The sequence below is a fragment of the Nerophis ophidion genome, linkage group LG15 (genome assembly GCF_033978795.1).
Source record: "Nerophis ophidion isolate RoL-2023_Sa linkage group LG15, RoL_Noph_v1.0, whole genome shotgun sequence".
In the NCBI taxonomy this organism is placed as follows: domain Eukaryota; kingdom Metazoa; phylum Chordata; class Actinopteri; order Syngnathiformes; family Syngnathidae; genus Nerophis; species Nerophis ophidion.
This window is the reverse complement of record NC_084625.1, coordinates 17,641,461-17,668,220: the sequence shown is the minus strand read 5'-3', so window position 1 is coordinate 17,668,220 and position 26,760 is coordinate 17,641,461. Positions and strand designations below refer to the sequence as shown.

Sequence of the window (26,760 nt, the reverse complement as noted above, 5' to 3'; positions counted from 1 at the left end):
ACACACACACAACACAACACAACACAGGCTTTGTTACATATCTTAAATTAATGCCTGGAAAAACATTATTTCCCATGTATTTATGAGCTGTCCTAAGCTGGATGACACCACAGTCACTTCATCCGGTGGCCATGGATGAAGTACTGGCTGTCCAGAGTCGGGACCCAGGATGGACCGCTTGTCCAGAGTCGGGACCCAGGATGGACCGCTTGCCTGTGTATCGACTGGGGACATCTCTGCTCTGCTGATCCGCCTCCGCTTTGGATGGTTTCCTTTTGGCTCCACTATGGACGGGACTCCCGCTACTGTGTTGGATCCCCTTTGGACTGGACTCTCATGGTTGTGTTGGATCTACTATGGATTGAACTTTCACAGTATCATGTTGGACCCGCTCGACATCCATTGCTTTCGGTCCCCTAGGGGCAGTGGGGGGTTGCCTCTCCAAGGTTTCTCATAGTCATCATTGTCACCGACGTCCCACTGGGGTGAGTTTTCCTTGCCCTTATGTGGGCTCTACCGAGGATGTCGTCGTGGTTTGTGTTGTGGTTTGTGCAGCCCTTTGAGACACTAGTGATTTAGGGCTATATAAATAAACATTGATTTACTGATTAACGCAGGTAAATATGTATTCAATGGCAAAGACCAAAGGGGGAAGCAGGAACGGACCACGGGTGATTAGAAGAACCTTACATGTGCATGGAGCATAGCCCTACAAAGCACGAATCTCAAGCAATGATCAGCAAAGACGAAACAAACTCCTTCCCTGTCCACAACACCCGGAGAGGTATCTCTGTTCCTCCGCCACCGTTTGCAGAGCAACTCCAGGCCGACAGACTGAACACACCCACACCATGGACACATGTGCACACACACCTCCACAACCACCTTTGCCACTGCTTAAATCCCCCAGGGTCCATGGACGACTGAAGCAGCGCTAAAAAAAAAAGCTGCAGCTTCGCCACAGAGGGCCCCTAAGCCCTGTTGCTAGTAGGGCTTACAAAAAGTACTTTGAAAATGTCTAAATTGCAATATCAACGCTAGCTCTAATACATTATTGTCTTCACCAAAGTCCTACAGGGAAGGTTGTGATTAAACATCCTTATCAGGCTGAAGCTTTGGTGAGGTCCCCGTTAAGTTAATGAGCAATTAGCCTATTTATAGCCTTATGACTATACAGTGATGGCGCCAAGAATGTTACTTAATTAGGATGCCTCAAGCCCCTTCGGCCTGCTCGGGCCAAACAACATCAGCAGGTTGACAGAGGTCTCGACCCCCGGATCCCTGGTAGGAATCGCACTCAATCACGACGATGTTGTGTTTGTGCAGCAGGGGATTCCCAAGACGCGGAAGCCAAGGCTATATTTATCTGGCAATACACCAAAGGGTTCGCAATCGGAGGGGTAAGCAATTTTCTCAAACAAGTGACGAGGGAATATACCGCGCTGTCAGAGTTGGTAAACCAATTTTTTTTTTTTTTTGCTCAGCCAATTGTGTGGCTAAGCTAGCGCAGCATGTAGCATAGCAAGCTAGCTCCAAACTGTGTCTCAAATGGAATACTATCAATTAATCGAGTCATCGAATGAAACACATTTTATAACCTCAATGCGTACTTTAGGAAAAATAGTTGCAATTAGGGCTGGGCGATATATCGATATACTCGACAAACTCGATATATCGCAGGTTTGTCTCTGTACGACAGGGGTAGGGAACCTATGGCTCTAGAGCCAGATGTGGCTCTTTTGATGTCTGCATCTGGCTCTCAGATAAATATTAGCTGATATTGCTTAACACGATAAGTAATGAATAATTCCGTTAGTAATCAGTGTTAAAAAATAACGTTCAGAATATACAACATTGTCATGCACCTTAATCCATGAATCTGTTTTATTCCGCACCTGTCATTAATGCTAAGAAGTATTTTATTTATTATTGGTTAACTTCAGAATAACAATGTTATTAAAAAGAATAAGAGACTTATTATACTCTAAAAATCTTGGTCTCACTTAAAAATGCATACATTTTGGAAATACATTTTAAAATATTTGGCTTTCATGGCTCTCTCAGCCAAAAAGGTTCCCGACCCCTGCTGTACGATGTAGAAAATTAATATATCGTGATATTCGAGTATACGTCCTCACACAGTTGCTTTTAGCTGCGGGCATTACACTACAGGTGTTTCCCACTCTTTCCTGTCTCTGATTCTCAGCAGAGACATAAAAACAAGCGCACCTTCTTACATACGTCACATATTGTCGCGCGTGCAACGTCATACGCTCTCGTGGAGCAGAGAGGTACCAACATGGGTAACGTTAGCAGTGGTGCTAACGGAGCAGTACGTGTGGTAATACGGGAGAGAAGGTGCAAATCTAGTAACAAATGAAGGAAGAATTAATTCCCAAGAAAAACAGCACAAGTCCATCGTCTGGCGGGGGTTTGGGTTCGAGCGGGAAGATGTTTTACAAGTATGCGGCAAAAGCGTTGCTGCAAAAAGTAGCAGCACTGCTAATTTGTAGCATGATTTGAAAAGTCACACGCTAGAGAATGAAGAGTGCTTGAAACTCTATATGTCAACATCTAGGCCAGTGCCACACCAACAAAATGCCCACGCAACCATTTCCACATCAACAACGTATGAAAAAAATAGTCAACAACAGAAGGAGATAAGGTTCCTATTATGCAGCTCATTTTTATTTGACAATTATTGAAATATATTGTGTGACATCATGCACAAAAGTGCACTTTATTTCTTTTAAACTATAGTAGTGGCGTTCTGTACAAAAAGTGCACTTTAATTTAGTGTTGTTTTAAAATGTCACCTTAGTGACATCATGCACAAAAGTGCACTAATAGCTTGTTTTAAAATGTCTCTGACAATCTTGCACTTTCTGTTTTGGAATTTACATGTATGTTTGTGCCACTGCTTAATAACTGTTTAATAAATACAGTTTTGGTAAATGGACTTGGCTGTGATTTCCTTCTGTGCATGAAAGTTTAAAATGAGCATATATTAATGCAGTATGAAGAAGAAAGTTTTAATGTAGACACATAGAATCATCATACTGCTGTGATTATATGTATCAAGTGTTCATTTAAGGCTAAGGCAAAATATCGAGATATATATCGTGATATATATCGTCATCTGATGGCTTCATCTGACCGGGATCTTCAGCTCTCGCTGGATCGGTTCGCAGCCGAGTGTGAAGCGACCGGAATGAGAATCAGCACCTCCAAGTCCGAGTCCATGGTTCTCGCCCGGAAAAGGGTGGAATGCCATCTCCGGGTTGGGGAGGAGACCCTGCCCCAAGTGGAGGAGTTCAAATACCTAGGAGTCTTGTTCACGAGTGAGGGAAGAGTGGATCGTGAGATCGACAGGCGGATCGGTGCGGCGTCTTCAGTAATGCGGACGTTGTACCGATCCGTTGTGGTGAAGAAGGAGCTGAGCCGGAAGGCAAAGCTCTCAATTTACCGGTCGATCTACATTCCCATCCTCACCTATGGTCATGAGCTTTGGGTCATGACCGAAAGGATAAGATCACGGGTACAAGCGGCCGAAATGAGTTTCCTCCGCCGTGTGGCGGGGCTCTCCCTTAGAGATAGGGTGAGAAGCTCTGCCATCCGGGAGGAACTCAAAGTAGAGCCGCTGCTCCTTCACATCGAGAGGAGCCAGATGAGGTGGTTCGGGCATCTGGTCAGGATGCCACCCGAACGCCTCCCTAGGGAGGTGTTTAGGGCACGTCCAACCGGTAGGAGGCCACGGGGAAGACCCAGGACATGTTGGGAAGACTATGTCTCCCGGCTGGCCTGGGAACGCCTCGGGATCCCCCGGGAAGAGCTAGACGAAGTGGCTGGGGAGAGGGAAGTCTGGGTTTCCCTGCTTAGGCTGTTGCCCCCGCGACCCGACCTCGGATAAGCGGAAGATGATGGATGGATGGATGGATATATCGTGTATCGTGACATGGCCTAAAAATATAGAGATATTAATAAAAGGCCTTATCACCCAGTCCTAGTTGCAATAAAGAAATGGTTTTCTTTTTCACGTCATTAGCATTAAATTTGGTGTTTTAAAAATAAAACAACTCAAGGCCAGGTGGGAAATTACATATTTTTGTACCAAAAGTTTAAAACAACTCGGAACTACCAGGAACATTTTACCCTATTGAAAAAGTATTGGCAATATATAAGCTTCTGCATATCCCAAATTTCTCAACCAATTTGATCTGTTTTAAAGTCAAATTGCTCTTTGTTAATATTAGTCAATTGCTAGCATGCTAACTTGAACTTTGCAGGCATACACTTCAGAGTCATAATTTGGTACTTGACACATGCTAACCTTTTTAGCTGATTTTGTAGCCGCACACCTCAGAGTCATATAACTTGGTACTAGAACGCTAACATTAGCATGCTGACTTTTTTAGCCAATTTTTCAGCCAGTACGCCTCCTAGTCAAATAACTTGGTACTTGACACGTGTTAACTATTCGAATGCAAATGTTAGCATGCTAAAAAATGTTCCCCAATTTTTCAGTCGTACGCCAAATAGTCAAATAACTTGGTACTTGACACATTCTAATGGTTAACATGATAACAAAAGTATTTCAGTTCGGCTTGCGAAATTTCAGCATTCACAGCAGTTCCACCCGAAATTGCAAACCGTGTTTTCCGGACTGTAGGGTGCACCGGATTATACGGCACACTGCTGATGAATGGTCGATTTTTTTATCTTTTTCATACATTATGCGCACAGGATTATATGGCACATTAAAAGGAGTCATATAAAAGCTTGGTACCAAGTACCAACAAAGAGCATGATTGCCCCAACATTACATGTTTGTGTGCTTTCACCGCTATGCGATCCAGACAAAAGGTGTCTATTTGGGTGTTAAACACTTCAAAAGCAGACTTGAAATAGAAACCATTGTTGTCTCCAGGAATAAATTACAAGCATCCAATAAGAAGCTCACAGAAATCTAAATTTAGCACATGCGGGAAGAAGCAGCAGCGTGTGTTCAGACACCTTTTGTGCATTTGGAGCATTATTGACGGTTTACAGTGGAACCCGTTTAAGTCGACGCCCCTCACACTGTCTGCCTGACATCATTGGAACCTGTTCGCACGTTTGCTTTGCACATAGTCTTGCTATTGTCCATCCATCAAGCCATTTTCTACCACTTGTCCCTTTCGGTGGCTGGAGCCTATCCCAGCTGAATTTGGGCGGAAGGCGGGGTACGCCCTGGACAAGTCGCCACCTCATCGCAGGACTTGATATTGTATGATTTTTAAATTGGTCGTACACCGGTATCTTAACTTACGAGTGTTTTGAGAGAAGAGCAATCTCACGGTTGAGCTTTAAGTTACTAGTAAAAATTAGATTTACAAGCAACAATGTCACAGTGAACCCTATAAGATCCGACTAAAATATCTACTTAGCTTTGTTTTTCAAAACAAATGGGAAGAATGGATGGCGTTCGTTGAACTAAAGAAAGAAATCATCAAAACCATTTAAAAAGCAGTCGGAGGGTATCACCGGCTCGTCTGCACCATACTAAAGCAGATTAAGTCTAATGCCAGCCAAAAATGGTTAGAATTCATATCTAAACGGCGGACATTTATCCATGAAAATATGAAGAAGCTGCTGAAAGAAGGAAATATCGTAGAAATCCACGCTCCAAGTTACTGTATTTTTCGGACTATAGGTCGCAGTTTTTTTTCATAGTTTGGCCAGGGGTGCGACTTATACTCAGGAGCGACTTATGTGTGAACTTATTAACACGTTACCGTAAAATATCAAATAATATTATTTAGCTCATTCAAGTAAGGGACTAGACGTATAAGATTTCATGGGATTTAGCGATAAGGAGTGACAGATTATTTAGTAAACGTATAGCATGTTCTATATGTTATAGTTATTTGAATGACTCTTACCATAATATGTTACGTTAACATACCAGGCACCTTCTCAGTTGGTTATTTATGCGTCATATAACGTACACTTATTCAGCCTGTTCACTATTCTTTATTTATTTTAAATTGCCTTTCAAATGTCTATTCTTGGTGTCGGGTTTTATCAAATAAATTTCCCCCAAAAATGCGACTTGTACTCCAGTGCGACTTATATATGTTTTTTTTCCTTCTTTGTTATGCATTTTCGGCATGTGCAACTTATACTCCGGAGGGACTTATACTCCGAAAAATACGGTAAATACTGCATCACACCTTATTACATTACTTCAAAAAACTTTACTGTAGTTGTTAATGGTACATTCTCTTGTATTGATTTTCTTTTTAAAATGCATGTTACATATTACAAATGTGCCGTTTGGGTGGCGGGGGAAAGAGGAAAGTACCAATTAAATGGATTTAAAATAATTTTAATGGGTGGCGTTGAAATGAGAAACAAGTATTTTGAGTTAAGACCTTTGTCAGAAAACAAATTAAGCTCGTAAACCGAAGTACGACTGTAATTCTTGACAATAATAACAATGAAGCCTTCGTACGGATCATACAATCTAAATCAGGGGTGCCCACACTTTTTCTGCAGGTGAGCTACTTTTCAATTGACCAACTCGAGGGGATCTACCTCATTTATATATATCATTTATATTTATTTATCTATGAAAGAGACATTTTTGTAAACAAGTTAAATGTGTTTAATGATAATACAAGCATGTGTAACACATATGGATGTCTTTCTTTCGCGAAGACAAGAATATAAGTTAGTGTATTACCTGATTCTGATGACTTGCATTGATTGGAATCAGACAGTAATGATGATAACGCCCACATTTTCAAATGGAGGAGAAAAAAAGTTGTCCTTTCTGTACAATACCACATGAAAGTGGTTGGTTTTTGGCATCTAATTCATCCAGCTTCCATACACTTTACAAGAAAAACATTGGCGGCAAATTCCGTAGCTTGCTTGATTGACATTCACGGCACCCGAGGGTCTTGTGAGATGACGCTGGCTGCTGCCAGTTCATTATTATGAAAAAATGACAGAGAGGAAGGCGAGAAACACTTTTTATTTCAACAGACTTTCGCGCCGTCCCTTCCGTCAAAACTCTAAAGGCCGACTGCACATTTCCTATCTTCACAATAAAAGCTCTGCTTCATGCTGCCTGCGCTAACAAAATAAGAGTCTCGGAAAGCTGGCGTGCACAAGTGATGTGCACGCCAGCTTTCTGAGGGATCGCTTGTGCACGCCAGTTTTCCGAGACTCTGTATTTAGTTAGCGCAGGCAGCATGAAGCAGGGCTTTTATTGTGAAGATAGGAAATGTGCAGTCGGCCTTTAGAGTTTTGACGGAAGGTACGGCGCGAGAGTCTGTTGAAATAAAAAGTGTTTCTCGCCTTCCTCTCGGTCATATTTAATAATAATGATCTTGCAGCAGCCAGCGTCATCTCACAAGACCCTCCGGTACCGTGAATGTCATTTAAGTGACGTCTTGGTGAAGATTGATGATCACTAATTTTTAGGTGTATTTTTTTTAAAAGACTGACACACCCCCCGCGGTCGACTGGTAGCTCGCGATCGACGTAATGGGCATCCCTGATCTAAATAAACGCATGTATTGTGTTAGTTGGTATGGTAGAATTCAGGTTAATATTGTGCTTTGATTTTGAAGCTCACTTTGCATTGAACAGGAAGTCGACATGGATCTAAACAACAATGAGACAGATGAAAATACAATGAATACCATGAAATGTTTCACGTGGACCCCGACTTAAACAAGTTGAAAAACTTATTCGGGTGTTACCATTTAGTGGTCAATTGTACGGAATATGTACTGAACTGTGCAATCTACTAATAAAAGGTTCAATCGATCAATCAAAACAACACGCGTCAATTGAATTGGGGGTAAAATCACCATAAATGATTCCCGGGCGCGGCACCGCTGCTGCCCACTGCACCCTCCACTTCCCAGGGGGGTCATCAAGGGGATGGGTCAAATGCAGAGGACAAATTTCACCACACCTAGAGTGTGTGTGACAATCATTGGTACGGCGTGGCGCAGTGGGAGAGTGGCCGTGCGCAACCCGAGGGTCACTGGTTCAAAGCCCACCTAGAACCAACCTCGTCACGTCCGTTGTGTCCTGAGCAAGACACTTCACCCTTGCTCCTGATGGGTGCTGGTTGGCGCCTTGCATGGCAGCTCCCTCCATCAGTGTGTGAATGTGTGTGTGAATGGGTAAATGTGGAAGTAGTGTCAAAGCGCTTTGAGTACCTTGAAGGTAGAAAAGCGCTATACAAGTACAACCCATTTATCATTTATTACTTTAACTTTAACTTTACAATGGGTCAAGAAAAGCAGTTGAATATGCACGTCAATGTCCACTTAACTGAGCTGTTTCCAACTTCCTTAAAGTAAAATGTTCTTAAACCACAAAATAAAACAAAAACACCACCGGCTAGCTAATGTTACCATTATTGGTTTAACAGATTATACACTTTCTTATATAACGTACACTTATTCAGCCTGTTGTTCACTATTCTTTATTTATTTTAAATTGCCTTTCAAATGTTTATTCTTGGTGTTGGGTTTTATCAAATAAATTTCCCCCAAAAATGCGACTTATATATGTTTTGTGTCGTCTCGAATAGTGTAACGTATTATTTTCGGGTCTCCCCATGTCTAGCATTAAAAGATTACAGTTGGTACAAAATGCGGCTGCTAGACTTTTGACAAGAACAAGAAAGTTTGATCACATTACGCCTGTACTGGCTCACCTGCACTGGCTTCCTGTGCACTTAAGATGTGACTTTAAGGTTTTACTACTTACGTATAAAATACTACACGGTCTAGCTCCATCCTATCTTGCCGATTGTATTGTACCATATGTCCCGGCAAGAAATCTGCGTTCAAAAGACTCCGGCTTACTAGTGATTCCTAGAGCCCAAAAAAAGTCTGCGGGCTATAGAGCGTTTTCCGTTCGGGCTCCAGTACTCTGGAATGCCCTCCCGGTAAAAGTTCGAGATGCCACCTCAGTAGAAGCATTTAAGTCTCACCTTAAAACTCATTTGTATACTCTAGCCTTTAAATAGACTCCCTTTTAGACCAGTTGATCTGCCGCTTCTTTTCTTTTTTCTCCTATGTCCCCCCCTCCCTTGTGGAGGGGGTCCGGTCCGATGACCATGGATGAAGTACTGGCTGTCCAGAGTCGGGACCCAGGATGGACCGCTCGTCGGGACCCAGGATGGACCGCTCGCCTGTGTATCGGTTGGGGACATCTCTACGATGCTGATCCGACTCCGCTTGGGATGGTTTCCTGTGGACGGGACTCTCGCTGCTGTCTTGGATCCGCTTTGAACTGAACTCTCGCGGCTGTGTTGGAGCCACTATGGATTGAACTTTCACAGTATCATGTTAGACCCGCTCAACATCCATTGCTTTCGGTTCCGTAGAGGTCCTCTCCAAGGTTCTCATAGTCATCATTGTCACTGGCGTCCCACTGGGTGGGAATTCTCCTTGCCCACTGAATGTGAGTTTTTCTTGCCCTTATGTGGGTTCTTCCGAAGATGTCGTAGTGGTTTGTACAGTCCTTTGAGACATTTGTGATTTAGGGCTATATAAATAAACATTGATTGATTGATATACAAATTGTATTGAATAAAGTAATTGAGTTGTTGGAGATATTTTATCAGGCAGTTGTGGCCAGTGCCCTGTACTTTGCAGTGGTTTGTTGGGGGAGCAGCACCAGCAAAAGGGACTCAAACCGGATTGAAAAACTGATCCGGAAAGCCCTCCAAACTATCGGCACGCAGTTGGAGGCGTTTGTGTCAGTGAGGGATAGGAGGATACTGAACAAACTTCTGGCCATCATGGACAATCCTGCCCACCCACTCCACCAGACACACACAGTGTATAAAAGGGGAGAAGGAGGACAGATCGGGGCGGAAGGAGTAGGAGAGCCGGCAGCAGCAACTGAGAAGCAAGAGCGCCCAAGAGCAGACGAGGACGAGGGCGGCCGAAAAGCAGACCGTGAACGAGCAGTGGAGGAAGGAGCTGAAAAGCGACCTGACCTCCACTGATGCTTTATTGCAAAATAAAGAAGTCAAACCTGTGCAAAAGAGATGTCCTTCCTGGGTGGTCAGTGGAACCTGAGCGGCGACAGGGAAAGTCATTATTTATACCTACACTGTCCTTTCCATCCTTACATTGTAACTGAGCTACTGTGTGGAACAATTTCCCTTGTGGATCATTAAAGTTTGTCTAAGTCTAATTGTTCGTCGGTCGGAGAAATTTGTCTGCCGTTCATGCTTGTCACAATTTGCAGTCATGTTGTTTTCACAATAGGCTACACGTTCAATAATAGCTACCTTTAGTAGCGATTAGCATGACTTATTGTATCCTCCCTACGGTGTCTAGTGTGGCATGTTTAGATATCCACCATCCTCCAGTGATATTGTTACTTAAGGGATTATTTATCAATTTTTGTGCTGCCATTGAGGCGAGGATTGCATACATCCTGGGGTGGTAAAGCTCGGTTGGTAGAGTGGCCGTGCCAGCAACTTGAGGGTTCAAGGTTCGATTCCCGCCTCCACCATCTTAGTCACTGCCGTTAGGTCCTTGGGCAAGACACTTTACCCACCTGCAGCCAGTGCCACCCACACTGGTTTAAATGTAACTTAGATATTGGGTTTCACTATGTAAAAGCGCGGGATTAGGTCTCTGCTTTTTGCAGATGATGTGGTCCTGTTGGCTTCATCTGACCGGGATCTTCAGCTCTCGCTGGATCAGTTTGCAGCCGAGTGTGAAGCGACCGGAATGAGAATCAGCACCTCCAAGTCCGAGTCCATGGTTCTCGCCCGGAAAAGGGTGGAGTGCCATCTCCGGGTTGGGGAGGAGACCCTGACCCAAGTAGAGGAGTTCAAGTACCTCGGAGTCTTGTTCACGAGTGGGGGAAGAGTGGATCGTGGGATCGACAGGCGGATCGGTGCGGCGTCTTCAGTAATGTGAACGTTGTATCGATCCGTTGTGGAGAAGAAGGAGCTGAGCCGGAAGGCAAAGCTCTCAATTTACCGATCGATCTACGTTCCCATCCTCACCTATGGTCATGAGCTTTGGGTCATGACCGAAAGGATAAGATCACGGGTACAAGCGGCCGAAATGAGTTTCCTCCGCCGTGTGGCGGGGCTCTCCCTTAGAGATAGGGTGAGAAGCTCTGCCATCCGGGAGGAACTCAAAGTAAAGCCGCTGCTCCTCCACATCGAGAGGAGCCAGATGAGGTGGTTCGGGCATCTGGTCAGGATGCCACCCGAACGCCTCCCTAGGGAGGTGTTTAGGGCACGTCCAGCCGGTAGGAGGCCACGGGGAACACCCAGGACACGTTGGGAAGACTATGTCTCCCGGCTGGCCTGGGAACGCCTCGGGATCCCCCGGGAAGAGCTAAACGAAGTGGCTGGGGAGAGGGAAGTCTGGGCTTCCCTGCTTAGACTGCTGCCCCCGCGACCCGACCTCGGATAAGCGGAAGATGATGGATGGATGGATATGTAAAAGCGCCATATAAATATAATTCACTTCACTTCACTTCATATCAGAAGTGGCTTTGGACAGTGGAGGGACGTTAGCCGCTAACCTAATAACAAGAATGCGACAGTGTGTTCGATTGTCGCTGTCAAATTTGCAGGACACAACGGGAAAGTGTCATCAACGTGCATTATCAGCATATAAAGCTCAGTCGTCAGCCATATTTATGCCAACAGGTTATATGCTAACAACGGAACAAACCTTGCTAGCGCTGCTAAAAATGGGATTTGGGGCTGTGTCGGCGTCCTCGTGTCCGTGCAGATAAAGAACGAACGAGCACGGTAGCCGAAGCGACAACGATTGTGTGTTTTGCCTCGTTATCTTGGCAAGGTAAACGCAGCTGCTGGTCAAGATTGCAAAGGATGTTAGAGACAATAATAGAATAGAATAGAATAGAATAGAGTTTTATTGTCATTATTGCAATCAACAGGTTCAAAGAACAACGAAATTGGAGCAGCTCCTCCTAAGGTGCATATACAATATGGTAGTATAAATAAAAAAATAAAAAATAAATAAATAAATAAATAAAAAGATAGAGATGACAGATGTATCTATGTATACATACATAAAACGTACAATACGTACAATAAGACGTAAATCCCACAAAACAAAGAGCTCAAGGTCGCCGACGTGTCGAAGGTTTGTCCCGCATCATCTGCTGTTGGGGGCTGGAGGGACGCTACGACTACTTTTACAATCCGAGCCTGTAAGAGAGGCGAATGCAACACCCGAGTCAACGAGCCGCACCGTACAGGCAACTAAGGCAAATGTTTTCTTGCCAAAAAGGAGCGTGGAATGGCCTTCTTTGCCATGTTATTAGACCCTAAGAAAGCCATTAGGCAACAAACTGCACATACGAGTGGGGAAATACCTGCGTTGGGGAAAACACGGAAATAGAAACAAAATGAATCCTCGTCTATCGGCAAATACGGGGCGGCTTTCACCGATCATTAGCTTTATTTGCAAGCACGTTAGCAGGAGGAAGCTTAGCTTTGATAACATACAAAGGGTTTATCATCACTTTGTGATTCAAGTGCAATGGAGTACACTGCAAAAAGTCAATGTTCAAAAACAAGAAAAAAAAATACTAAAATTTGGGGTATTTTTTTGAACTAAGCAAAATTATCTGCCAATAGAACAAGAAAATTTGGCTAGTCAAGACTTTCCAAAACAAGTCAAATTAGCTATCCTCAATGAACCCAAAAATACCTTAAAATAAGTACTGTATATTCTCACTAATAACAAGTGCACTACTATCCATCCATCCATTTTTCTACCGCTTGTTCCCTTTTGGGGCCACGGGGGGCGCTGGCCCCTATCTCAGCTACAATCGGGCGGAAGGGGGCGTACACCCTTGACAAGTCGCCATCTCATCGCAGGGCCAACACAGATAGACAGACAACATTCACACTCACATGCACACACTCGGGCCAATTTAGTGCACTACTATATATTTTCTATTGTTTTACTGAAAATAAAACAGCAAAATCCGTTTGGCTGTCATCTGTTTTAATATGAGACACAATTGTATCACAGTCATGATTTTTTTTTCATGCTTGAAATAAGAAATTATTACTTAAAAAAGGTAGTTTTATACCTGTGAGTGTTGATGACACAGCTTTGCAACAGTTGATATTGTAGTTTCAAGCATGTTTTACTCAATATAGGTCATACAATCTCAGCTACAAGCTGTAATATCTTATTGCGATCATTTAGGACCAAAACCCTTAAAACAAGTAAAAGACTCTAACATAAAATCTGCTTAGTGAGAAGAATTATCTTACAATCAGAAAATAAGCAAATATCACCCTTATTTGAGATATTTAATCTTACTTAGATTTCAGTTTTTGCAGTGTATTCACACGTTTGTTTGAAATAAAGCATTATTTTATTCATTCAGACGTCACAAACAGCAACCTATTAACATTAAACATAAGAAGTTATACAAATAACTTTAATTGTAAAGTAGGAAGATTAAACTAATCTGGTTTGTGAATAACTTTTAGTTCAGAAATTAGGAGCAACTAACATATTTGCAGTAGAGCCTTCAAAACAGCAAAGCCCTTACAGTATGTCATATACACAATCTTTGACTTGTGTTTTTTTTCTTTTGCAGTAGTTACTTAAAAAAAATCTTACGGAACAGTAATCCTCAACCCTCACAAATTACCGTATTTGCCGGACTATAAATGCACTTAAAATCCTTTTTTTCCCCTCAAAACTCTACGGTGCGCCTAATAACCTGGTCTGCCTAATGTACAGAATAATTATGGTTTTGCTTACTGACCTAGAAGCTATTTTATTTGGTACATGGTGCAATGATAAGTGTGACAAGTAGATGGCAGTCACACATAAGAGATACATGTAGACTGCAATACGATGGCAATATGCCTGAAGTAAACAACACCAACATTTTATATGTTCTATTGAAAATATAGAACATTACACATGGCGCTCAAAAATCTATCAAAATGTTTTAGTACGAATTTGGTAAGCGATGAAGACGCACCGCTTGATGGATTGTACTGTGCTTCAACATACAAGTATTATTATGGTGTGAGTATAAGGTAAGACATATTATCCGGTGTTTTGTTTTACGATATTATGCAAAACCAACTTTTCTTACCTTTTGGTACCTGCTGATCTGTATTTGGGATCTGCATAAATCCTGAAAAATTGCGCACTTCCGCCTTTGTAGTCCGTGGGGACAACGGAGTCGATAAGTTTCTTCTTTTTCTCTCGCTTCTTGTTATGGGGCATTCGTCCTCAGCTGTTGCCATTTCTAATATAAAGTAGTGTAAAGTTCTTACTTATATCTGTCAGTAAACTCACCATTAAAACACTAAAACATACCGGTGTAGTTAGTTTACATTTTGCAGCCAAGGAACGTCAGTTATTAGGGGGTTCCGGTCGGACGTTTTTTCACGGGACACATTTCCAGAATTGTTCTTCTTTCCGGATGAGGAGATACTGCTCTGTTATTGATTTAAGTAAAGTCTGAATGTCAATAAAACAGTTAGCTCCATCTTTTGACAATTCTTCCACTTCCGTCCTTGCACGCTACACCTCTACAACAAAGATGACGGGGAGAAGACGCTGCTTAAGGTGAGCCCAGTAAGTAAGACCACCCACAAAACAGCACATCCGGAAGTGACTGTCAGAAAGCAGCTTGAAGATGGTCTGTAAAACATAATCTATGCAACATTTGACCAAAGAACCACCATTACATGTTATGTATACCACAAGGAAGTTTTTTACATTTAGAAAAAAAGTATTATAATATGACTCCTTTAAGGCGCTCTATAATCGGGCACGCCTTATACATGAAAAAAGATTTAAAAAATAGACCAATCAATGGCAGTGCACCTTATAAACCGGTGCGCCCTATGGTTCAGAAAATACGGTACATCGATTTTAGTTTTCGACTTCCAGGTATCTTATTGTGACTTTAGTAGTGTTTCTAGGAGTATGTCCTTCAAAACAGCACAGCGCTCCTGTTATTTACAGGATTTTCGAAAATTGCTTTTTTGCAGTATATCCTTAAAAACAGCAGTTACATTATGATAATTTGGTGTTTTTTCAACTTCTGCTTTTTTTGTTTTATTTATTTTTACACTGAGTTGTGAGACCAATAAAAAACAGCTGTGTCATGTAAATCAGTGTTCCCCAACCACCAGTTCGTGACGCATTTGCTACCGGGCCGCAGGGAAACATTAAGTAATTTATAAACGACTGCATTTTTGCCGACTTAACTTCGGACGGTTCCACTATACACACCAATAAGCTTGTTTATAAATGTACAGTAAAACTCCTGATAGGAATTTGCCTTTTGTTAAATTTGGTATAACTTTGTGACATGATACAATGCACATTAAGGACTTTAGAAAATATAAATGTGATCTCATTAGAAAGAAACAAGCCCAGGACTCCTACTAATTCAGCGTTATGGTAGGCCCTGCGATGAGGTGGCGAATTGTCCAGGGTGTACACCGCCTTTCGCCCGATTGTAGCTGAGATAGGCGCCAACGCCCCCCGCGACTCCAAAGGGAATAAGCGGTAGTAAATAGGATGGAGGGATGAATGGTGAGTTGTATTTTTCATGCACTTTGTGGAGAGGCGGAGCCGGCAGCCCAACAGCGAGGAAGGGCACACCATAGCCCAGCCCAAGATGGCGGCGAGGAGGCGTGGCCGGCAGTCCAACAGCGAGGCAGGGCACACCATAACCCAGCCCAAGATGGCGGCGAGGAGGCGTGGCCGGCAGTCCAACAGCGAGGCAGGGCACACCATAGACCAGCCCAAGATGGCGGCAAGGAGGCGTGTCCGGCAGTATAACAGCGAGGCAGGGCACACCATAGCCCAGCCCAAGATGGCGGTGAGGAGGCGTGGCCAGCAGTCTGACAGCGAGAAGGGCACGCCGGAGCCCGGGCTAAGATGGCGGCGAGGAGGCGTGGACTGCGAGCAAGCAGCGAGGCCTGGCGCGCCGAAATCAACCACGCAAATATTATCAGGTGCGTGTGTCGCCCAGATGGCCACAATTTAAATCTCCTCTCGCACGATATAAAAAAAAGAGCGGCTGTAAACGCCGAGAGAAGAGACAGAGAGAGAAGGAGCCACAAGCAAGCAGATGCTGAACAACAGCGAGAGAGAGCCACAGGAAGACGAAGACGCACGCGACTGAAAAGGTGGAGCGGCAGACGAAAAAGGACACGGCAAGGCTGAAAAGCAACCCGTAGAGCAGGGGTCACCAACCTTTTTGAAACCAAGAGCTACTTCTTGGGTACTGATTAATGCGAAGGGCTAGCAGTTTGATACACACTTAAAATACATTGCCAGAAATAAATTGCTCAATTTACCTTTAACTCTATGTTATTATTATTAATTAATTATATTTATCTTTGTGGAAACACTGATCATCGTAATGATTTCTCCCAATAGATATATATAGAAACAGATAAACGTAAAAAAAAAAAAAATTGGGTATTTCTGTCTGTCATTCCGTCGTACATCGAAAATTAAATTTTGAAACATAGGTTATCTTCAATTTCGACTCTCAAAAATTCAAAATTCAACCGAAAAAAAGAAAAGAAAAACTTTTTGAAAAAAAAAGAAAAAAAAAAAAGATTTTATGGAACAGCATTAGTAATTTTTCCTGATTAAGATTATTCTTTAGAATTTTGATGACATGTTTTAAATAGGTTAAAATCCAATCTACACTTTGTTATAGTATGTAACAAATTGGACCAAGCTATATTTCTAACACAGACAAATCATTATTTCTTCTAGATTTTCCAGGACAAAAATTTTAAAAGAAATTCAAAAGACTTTGAAATAAGATTTAAATTTGATTCTACAGATTTTTTAGATTTTCCAGAATAATTTTTTTGAATTTGATTTATAATAAGCTTGAAGAAATATTTCACATATATTCTTCGTCGAAAAAACAAGCTAAAATGAAGAATTGAATTAAAATGTATTTATTATTCTTTACAATAAAAAAATATATATATATTTAAATTGATTTAAATTCTCAGGAAAGAAGAGGAAGGAATTTAAAAGGTAAAAGGTATATGTGTTTAAAAATCCTAAAGTCATTTTTAAGGTTGTATATTTATTCTCTAAAATTGTCTTTCTAAAAGTTATAAGGAGCAAAGTAAAAAAATTTCTGAATTTATTTTAACAAGTGAAGATCTTTAAAAAAATTTCTTGGATTTTCAAATTCTATTTGAGTTTTGTCTCTCTTAGAATTAAACATGTCGAGCAAAGCGAGACCAGCTTGCTAGTAAATAAATAAAATGTAAAAAATAGAGGCACCTCACTGGTAAGTGCTGCTATTTGAGCTATTTTTAGAACAGGCCAGCGGGCGACTCATCTGGACCTTACGGGCTACCTGGTGCCCGCGGGCACTGCGTTGGTGACCCCTGCCATAAAGGCTCTTATTATTGAAAAAAAAAAGAAAGTCTAACCTGCATCACAATGTCCTTCCTTGGTGGTCTTGAGAACCCACAGGACAGCAAGAGACTGTCACACACTTATTTTTGATTTATCTAACACAAGTGGAAAGCCAATCCATGAAAAATAATGTCTACATTAAACCGGTACGAGGTGCAAAGAAATTTGGGGACCGCTGACGTAAATGACCCCTGCGCCGCACTCTGAAAACCCCTGATAAAGAGGATCTTTGTTGACTATATTCATGACTATGTTGGCCATTTGATGAAGTCAAACTGTGACAGCATGACTGACGTTCTAGAAAGAAAAAAAGAGCAAACGTAAAAGGGAGAAGATCAACACAATTGTTAAAAGAAGAAATGCAACAGATGAGTGGACAATAAAGGCAAAAGATAAAAAACACACACATAAAAATAGTTGACAGGGCACTAAAAATACTTTCAGACAGAACAAAACAGCTGCTATAAAAAAGCTTTTAGCCTGCTTGTCTGACATTTGAGATGTGGTCTTCCATAGAAAAAGCTCTAATTCAAATATTCCACTGTGTGCAAAGACATGCACCTGGGGATAGGTTGATTGGCGACACTAAAATGGGCCTTAGAGTGTGAATGTGAATGTTGTCTGTCTGTCTGTGTTGGCCCTGCGGTGAGGTGGCGACTTGTCCAGGGTGTACCCCGCCTTCTGCCCGATTGTAGCTGAGATAGGCTCGACCAGGCCCCCGTGACCCCGAAAGAGATAAGAGTAGGGCTGGGCGATATATCGATATACACGATATATTGCGGGTTTGTCTGTGCGAAAATGACTATATCGTGATATTGGAGTACAAGTTCTCACGCAGTTGCTTTTAGCTGCTGGCATTATACTACAGGCTCTCCTCGCTCTTTCCTGTCTCTCCTTCTCACAGACAGCAAGCGCACCTTCTTACACACGTCACATACTGTCACGTCATACGTCACATACGTATACGCCCTCGCAGAGCAGAGAGATAGCAGCATGGGTAATGTTAGCTGTGATGCTAGCAGAGCCGTGCGAGTGGTGATACGAGAGAAAGAAGGTGAGAATGAAGGAAGAAGTCATTCCCAAGAAAAACAGCAGGAGGTCCATCGTCTGGGGGTGGTTTGGATTCAAGTGGGAATATGTCGAACAGACAACCGCAATAAGCGGTACAAGCGTTGCTATAAAAAGTAGCTTTACTGCTAAAATGTAGCATCATTTGAAAAGTCGACTGCTAGAGAATGAAGAGTGCTTACTTCGCATGTCAACATCTCCGTTCGGTGCCACACGTCCACACCATCAAAATGCTGAGGCAAACATTTCCACATCAACACCGTATGAAAAAAATTGAATTTAATAACGTCCGTAGAAACCTACCACATAGCGAAGTAAATGATAAATGGGTTATACTTGTATAGCGCTTTTCTACCTTCAAGGTACTCAAAGCGCTTTGACACTATTTCCACATTCACCCATTCACACACACATTCACACACTGATGGCGGGAGCTGCCATGCAAGGCCCTAACCACGAACCATCAAGAGCAGGGGTGTCAAACTCAAATACAGAGTGGGCCAAAATTTAAAACTGAACAAAGCCGTGGGCCAAGGTTGAACAAATGAACCTTTTAATGGGGACCCAAACAAGTTTTGCATTGAATATTAATAAACAAGCGAGGCTTATATAACTTTATATCACATGCAAAATCGAGTTTCAAATTATAATAATAATGATTAAAAAATATAAATGGCATCCATCCATCCATCCATTTCTACCGCTTATTCCCCATAAAATCTAAATAAAAATTGTGTGTGTGTGTGTGGGGGGGGTTGGTGGTAGCGGGTATGTATATTGTAGCGTCCCGGAAGAATAAGTGCTGCAAGGGGTTCTGGGTATTTCTTCTGTTGTTTTTATGTTATGCTACGGTGCGGATGTTCTCCCGAAATGTGTTTGTCATTCTTGTTTGATGTGGCTTCACAGTGTGGCGCATATTTGTAAAAGTGTTAAAGTTGTTTATATGGCCACCCTCAGAGTGACCCTTATAGCTGTTGATCAAGTATGCCTTGCATTCACTTGTGTGTGTTAAAGCCACATGTATTATGTGACTGGGCCGGCACGTTGTTTGTATGGCGGAAAATCGGACGCGTGACGACAGGCTGTAGAGGGCGCTAAAGGCAGTGCCTTCAAGGCACGCCCCCAATATGGTTGTCCAGGTGGAAATCGGGAGAAATTCGGAAGAATGGTTGCCCCGGGAGATTTTTGGGAGGGGTAATGAACTTTGGGAGTCTCCCTCGGGAAAATCGTGAGGGTTGGCAAGTACTGTATGAGTATCAGTGGTGAATGCAGTGTTACAGAGGCATCTCCGCTGTATAATACCTGCGGGCCAGCTCTAATCTTAATTTGATATTACCTCAAGGGCCAAATGAAATTACACGGCGGGCCAGAGTTTGACACCCATGATCAAGAGCAAGGGTGAAGTGTCTTGCTCAAGGACATAACAGACGTGACGAGGTTGGTAGAAGGTGGGGATTGAACCAGGAACCCTCAGGTTGCTGGCACGCCGTCCCCAAGGACGAACACTATTTGATTTCCTAATATGCAGCTCATTTTTATTTGACACTTAAAATGTCTCTGACAATTTTGCACTTTCTGTTTTGTGCCACTGCTTAATAACTGTTTAATAAATACAGTTTTGGTAAATTGACTTAGTTGTCATTTCCTTCTCTGCATGAAAGTTTAAACTGAGCATATATTAAGATGAAGAATGTTTTAATGTAGACACATAGAATCATCATACTGCTGTTATTATATGTATCAAGTGTTCATTCAAGGCTAAGGCAAAATATTGAGATATACATCGCGATATGGCCTAAAAATATCAAAACATTTAAAAAAGGCCATATCGCCCAGCCCTAGATAAGAGGTACGAAATGGATGGATGGCACTATGTTGTGGATTTTTTTTAAAAAGCATAGAAAATGCATCATTGTAGCAACATGGCATTTTGTCAGCGTGAGTGCCACTTCTCGCGCTTACTGTACATGTCGCTGTACACTTCTCCACATGTTAGAGCAGATGCGATGCTAATGAGCGCCCGCCACCCCCCCCCCAACACCCCCGTGCACGTCGAAAGCCGTCATGTTGCAAGACGCCTCTCGTCTTGCAACACGGCCGCGGTGGCTTTCATCATGCGGCTGTAAGCAAGCGCACTCCTGACACGCCGGTGCACTCTTGGCACTCTGGCATCATTACCGTGCGAAGGCAGCAGAAATCTATACCGGTAACAATGTAGTTCTTCTCCTCATGCCTGCAGCCCCGTCCACACACGTGCACACGCTGCTCTCTCTGTCATTGACTGTCCACAGAGAGGTGGAAGTACTCAGACAAAGGGAGCGATTAATTATTCAAAGGGGGCTCACTGCAATCCATTACATCACATGCATTATGAAGCATCTGATCTACAGCTAGTCCTAAAATCTATGGCGAGCAACGATGGATGGAGCGGCAGCTAAGGAAGCAATCGGAAGGAGAGGACGGGAGTTAATTGATTCGCTGACCGCAAAAGGTGGCGACCAACGCAGGAGACGTACCGCATGCCATTGTGCTGTTGTTACACGCGCCGCCTTGCGCTGGTGGTATTTAAAATGGCATGTGAGCACTGAGGAAAACCGACTGGAAAAAAAAAGATAACATTTGCAGCACGAAGGGCTGCCATGCAAGCCCGGAAAGAGAATTTTGAAAATCAAAACCATATTTCCTGCAATTTGGTGCATTTTTACACTAGATTTGACCTTTAGATGGATTCTCATCTACCAACCTCTTTTGGCTGTCTTCTTGACACTTACATGTCCCATGTAATGTACCACAGAATATTTACTTTTTTTCAAGTACCATATTTTCCAGACTATAGAGAAGCTGCAGTTCATACAGCAGGGGTCACCAACCTTTTTGAAACCAAGAGCTACTTCTGGGGTACTGATTAATGCGAAGGGCTACCAGTTTGATACACACCTAAATAAATTGCCAGAAATAGCCAATTTGCTCAATTTACCTTTAATAAATAAATCTATATATATAAAAAAAATGGGTATTTCTGTCCGTCATTCCGTCGTACGTTTTTTTTCCTTTTGTGGAAGTTTTTTTGTAGAGAATAAATGATGAAAAAAAACACTTAATCGAACGGTTTAAAAGAGGAGAAAACACGGAAAAAATGAAAATTTTGAAACATAGTTTATCTTCAATTTCGACTCTTTAAAATTCAAAATTCAACCGAAAAAAATGAAGAGAAAAATTAACTAATTAGAATCTTTTGGAAAAAAATAAAAAAATAATTTATGGAACATCATTAGTCATTTTTCCTGATTAAGATTAATTTTAGAGTTTTGATGACATGTTTTAAATAGGTTAAAATCCAATCTGCACTTTGTTAGAATATATAACAAATTGGACAAAGCTATATTTCTAACAAAGACAAATCATTATTTCTTCTAGATTTTCCAGAACAAGAATTTTAAAAGAAATTCAAAAGACTTTGAAATAAGATTTAAATTTGATTCTACAGATTTTCTAGATTTGCCATAATATATATTTTTTTATTTTAATCATAATAAGTTTAAAGAAATATTTCACAAATATTCTTTGTCAAAAAAACAGAAGTTAAAATGAAGAGTTGAATTAAAATGTATTTATTATTCTTTACAATAATAAAAAAAAAAATACTTGAACATTGATTTAAATTGTCAGGAAAGAAGAGGAAGGAATTTAAAAGGTAAAAAGGTATATGTGTTTAAAAATTCTAAAATAATTTTTAAGGTTGTATTTTTTCTCTAAAGTTGTCTTTCTGAAAGTTACAAGAAGCAAAGTAAAAACATAAATGAATTTATTTAAACAAGTGAAGACCAAGTCTTTAAAATATTTTCTTGGATTTTCAAATTCTATTTGAGTTTTGTCTGTCTTAGAATTAAAAATGTCGAGCAAAGCGAGACCAGCTTGCTAGTAAATAAATACAATTTAAAAAAAATAAAGGCAGCTCACTGGTAAGTGCTGCTATTTGAGCTATTTTTAGAACAGGCCAGCGGGCTACTCATCTGGTCCTTACAGGCTACCTGGTGCCCGCGGGCACCGCGTTGGTGACCCCTGACATACAGAATAGTGCTGCTTGGATCCTGATGAGAGTGTGGAAATAAGACCATATCTCACCAACTCTAAAATTCCTTCACTGGCTTCCTTTTCCACTCAGGATTGAATACAAAGTCTCCCGACTAACTCACCAGTGCCTCCATGGAAATGCCCCCCTCTTACCTCAAAGAACTACTCACCCCCAAATCCTCCACACGACACCTCCGCTCCAAACAGGCTAACCTCCTCCAACCTCCAAGGACAAAGCTACGAACTATGGGAGACCGGGCTTTCTGCTCCGCTGCTCCCAGTCTGTGGAACGCTCTCCCTGACCACCTGAGGGTACCTCCGACTGTGGATGCTTTTAAAAAAGGCTTAAAAACCCTTTGTTTTACTAAAGCCTTTTTATAGATATATGCATCCTAGTTCTAGCTATTAGGCTGTTGTAGTTTTTATATTTTATTTATTTTTATTGTCTGTTTAGTATTATTATTATTATTATTATTTAAATGTTTTTTTTTTTTTTTAATACACTGCAGCACTTTGAGGTTGTTTGCTCAATGTAAAGTGCTTTTTACAAATAAAATCTATTATCATTAGTATTAATATAGAAGCAGCATCCTCTACATTTTAGAAGAAAAACATATTTTTACATACATTAGCTACACTGAATTATAAGATGTAATATATATGTATGTTGCGACGTGATTTTTTTACATAGTAAGACTGGGGGTTAAATCACCAAAAATGACTCCCGGGTGCGGCCACCGCTGCTGCTCACTGCTCCCCTCACCTCCCAGAGGGTGAACAAGGGTGATGGGTCAGATTGCAGCGAATATTTTTGCCACATTGTGTGTAACAATCATCGGTACTTTAACTTAACTTAAATTATGCAAATGTTTATTCACATACCTTAATTGTTTCCAAACGGAGTCTGTAACACGGCAGTAAAACGGCTGATCAAATAAAAACAGAAGTCATCGTTATGGACTCAGTGGCCTTGTGTTTTGGAGTGTCCACCGTGAGATCGGTAGGTTGTGAGTTCTAGTGGCGTATTGAAAAAGGCAAGACTTCCGTAGTGTTTTCAGATCAACTTGGGCGATGCGATTTGAATGTGTTGTTCATAGTTTGGTCTCTCCAAAGCTTTGGAATAAAATGTCAAAATACCTATTCTGTCTGGGATTCATTTAAAATCAGCTTTTGTGTCTTTAAAAGAACTTGGGGTTGACCAGCAACTTAAATTCCCTCGGAGGAACATCTGATTCAACTCAGTATTCTTCTTCCTCCAAACACGACGAGTTGAATTTATACCAAAATGGATACATGGATGATACAGCAGAGGATTGAAAGAATGTCATGTGGTCAGATGAAACCAAAATAGAACTTTTTGGTACAAAATCAACTCGTCGTGTTTGGAGAAAGAAGAATACTGGGTTGCATCCCAAGAACACCATACCTACTGTGAAGAATTGGGGTGGAAACATCATGCTTTGGGGCTGTTTTTCTGCTAAGGGGGACAGGACCATTGATCCGTGTTAAGGAAAGAATGAATGGGGCCATGTATCGTGAGATTTTGAGCCAAAACCTCCTATCAGTGAGAGATTTGAATGGTTGACCAAATACTTATTTTCCACCATAATTTACAAATAAATACTTTGAAATTCCTACAATGTGAATTCCTGGATTTTTTTCCCACATATTCTGTCTCTTGCAGTTGAAGTGTACCTATGATCAAAATTATAGACCTCTGTCATCATTTTAAGTGGGAGAACTTGCACAATCGGTGGCTGACTAAATACTTTTTTGCCCCACTGTATTTATAGCTACAATTCACTGAAAGTCAAGTATTTCAAACATATATATATATATATATCCATCCATCCATTTTCTACCGCTTATTCCCTTTCGGGGTTGCGGGGGGCGCTGGCGCCTATCTCAGCTACATTCAGGCGGAAGGCAGGGTACACCCTGGACGAGTATATATATATATATATATATATATGAAATACTCGAGTTTGTGAATTGGCTGTAAATATACTCCTCCCCTCTTATCCACGCCCCGCCCCCCCAACCACACCTACGCCCCACCGCCAACCACGCCCCCCACCTCTCAAAATCGGAGGTCTCAAGGTTGGCAAGTATGCCCAAAAGGGATAAGCGGTAGAAAATAGATGGATGGAAGGACATTAAAAGCAAAGGTAAGGGAAATTGTCATGTCTTTTTGATCATGCCTTGTTTGGCCTTGTTCTGTTGACCTTTGGAGTCTTTAAGTTCCTGTTTTTTCACTCCCTGTTTTCTCACCATGACTACCAATCAGTTCACCTGTCCTCACGTCTCAGGCACCTGTTTAATTTGAACTCACGCACCTGTTTTCAATCACCTCATCAGTATTTAAGCTTGTCATTTCCAGTCAGTCCTTCTGGCATCATTGTGTTCTTTTCATGTTCTGTGCATGCTAGTTTTTCATGCCAAAGTCCATGCTGCTATTGTCAAGCCACAGTAAGTGTTTTTTGTTTCATGTCTATAGTTTAGTCTTAGTGTTAGTTTTGTTTCCTTCATCAAGTTGTGCTTTCGCCTTGTGCACCTTTTTGTTTTCACCTTTTCTGAGTTCACAATTAAATCATTTTTTTACCTGAACGCCATGTTTGGAGTAGTCTGTCTGCCTTCCTGGGAGAACGACCCCGCAGCAAGCTGCGACCCCCCCTTCATGACAGAAATGAGGCCTAATTTAAAATGTGTAGCGAAGCCTGCTTCTTTTTCTTTTTCCTGGCGTAAGCAATTTTCCTCATGTTTGGTGCTGACAAACACATTTTGACATAAACCTCATTAAAATGTCGCTTTTGCATAATGCCTTTTTTTCGCCCTCAGCCTAAAAGGTGCTTGACAGATTCAGACACATCTAAGAGAGAGCCTATAGCGTTTAGTTAAGTGGGTATTTGGGCTGTAATGGCATCACGGCGGAAGAATGATCTGAACACTACTCAGGTTTTACCGCTTTTGTGTCATCTCGTCGTGACGGAGTGTGTGTTCACTAAGGTTACGCTTTAGAGAGAGAATCGATGTTCTGTCTGTTCCACACACACACACACACACACACACACACACACACACACACACACACACACACACACACACACACACACACACACACACACACACACACACACACACACACACTCACCTCCATAGTGGTCAGGTTGCAGCCATGGGTTCCAGCAAACCAGCCATCAGTGGAGCACTGGTCGATATCAACATCCTGGAGATTAATGTCCACTCGCACCACGCCCCTACAAGACAGGAGGAGGCAAGCGTCAACATGGCCGACCTTTACAACGTCTACGGTCAGTTGCACAAAAAGATGCACACCTGATATACAAACCCCGTTTCCATATGAGTTGGGAAATTGTGTTAGATGTAAATTTAAACGGAATACAATGATTTTCAAATCATATTCAATTGAATGCACTACAAAGACAAGATATTTGATGTTCAAACTCATAAACTTAATTTTTTTTTGCCAATAATAATTGACTTAGAATTTCATGGCTGCAACACGTGCCAAAGTAGTTGGGAAAGGGCATGTTCACCACTGTGTTACATCACCTTTTCTTTTAACAACACTCAAACTTTTGGGAACTGAGGAAAGTAATTGTTGAAGCTTTGAAAGTGGAATTCTTTACCATTCTTGTTTTATGTAGAGCTTCAGTCGTTCAACAGTCCGAGGTCTCCGCTGTCGTATTTTACGCTTCATAATTCGCCACACATTTTCGATGGGAGACAGGTCTGGACTGCAGGTGGCCCAGGAAAGTACCCGCACTCTTTTACTACGAAGTCACGCTGTTGTAACACGTGGCTTGGCATTGTTTTGCTGAAATAAGCAGGGGCGTCCATGATAACGTTTCTTGGATGACAACATATGTTGTTCCAAAACCTGTATGGACCTTTCAGCATTAATGGTGCCTTCACAGATGTGTAAGTTACCCATGCCTTGGGCACTAATACACCCCCATACCATCACAGATGCTGGCTTTTGAACTTTGCGCCTATAACAATCCGGATGGTTATTTTCCTCTTTGTTCCGGAGGACACCACGTTCTCTGTTTCCAAATATAATTTGAAATGCGGACTCGTCAGACCACAAAACATCTTTCCACTTTGCATCAGTCCATCTTAGGTG

At 41.8% G+C, this 26,760-nt stretch overlaps 1 protein-coding gene across 2 annotated transcripts in view; it reads right to left on the bottom strand.

Moving 5' to 3' along the window:
* The window catches only part of gpr158a (G protein-coupled receptor 158a), a 140,943-nt gene that overhangs the window by 84,594 nt on the left and 29,589 nt on the right, over window positions 1-26,760 (bottom strand). For both annotated transcript variants that reach the window (XM_061921584.1, XM_061921585.1), the window contains one exon: window positions 25,765-25,870. In XM_061921584.1, the coding sequence (XP_061777568.1) occupies window positions 25,765-25,870 (106 nt within the window). The remainder of the gene's footprint in view (window positions 1-25,764; window positions 25,871-26,760) is intronic.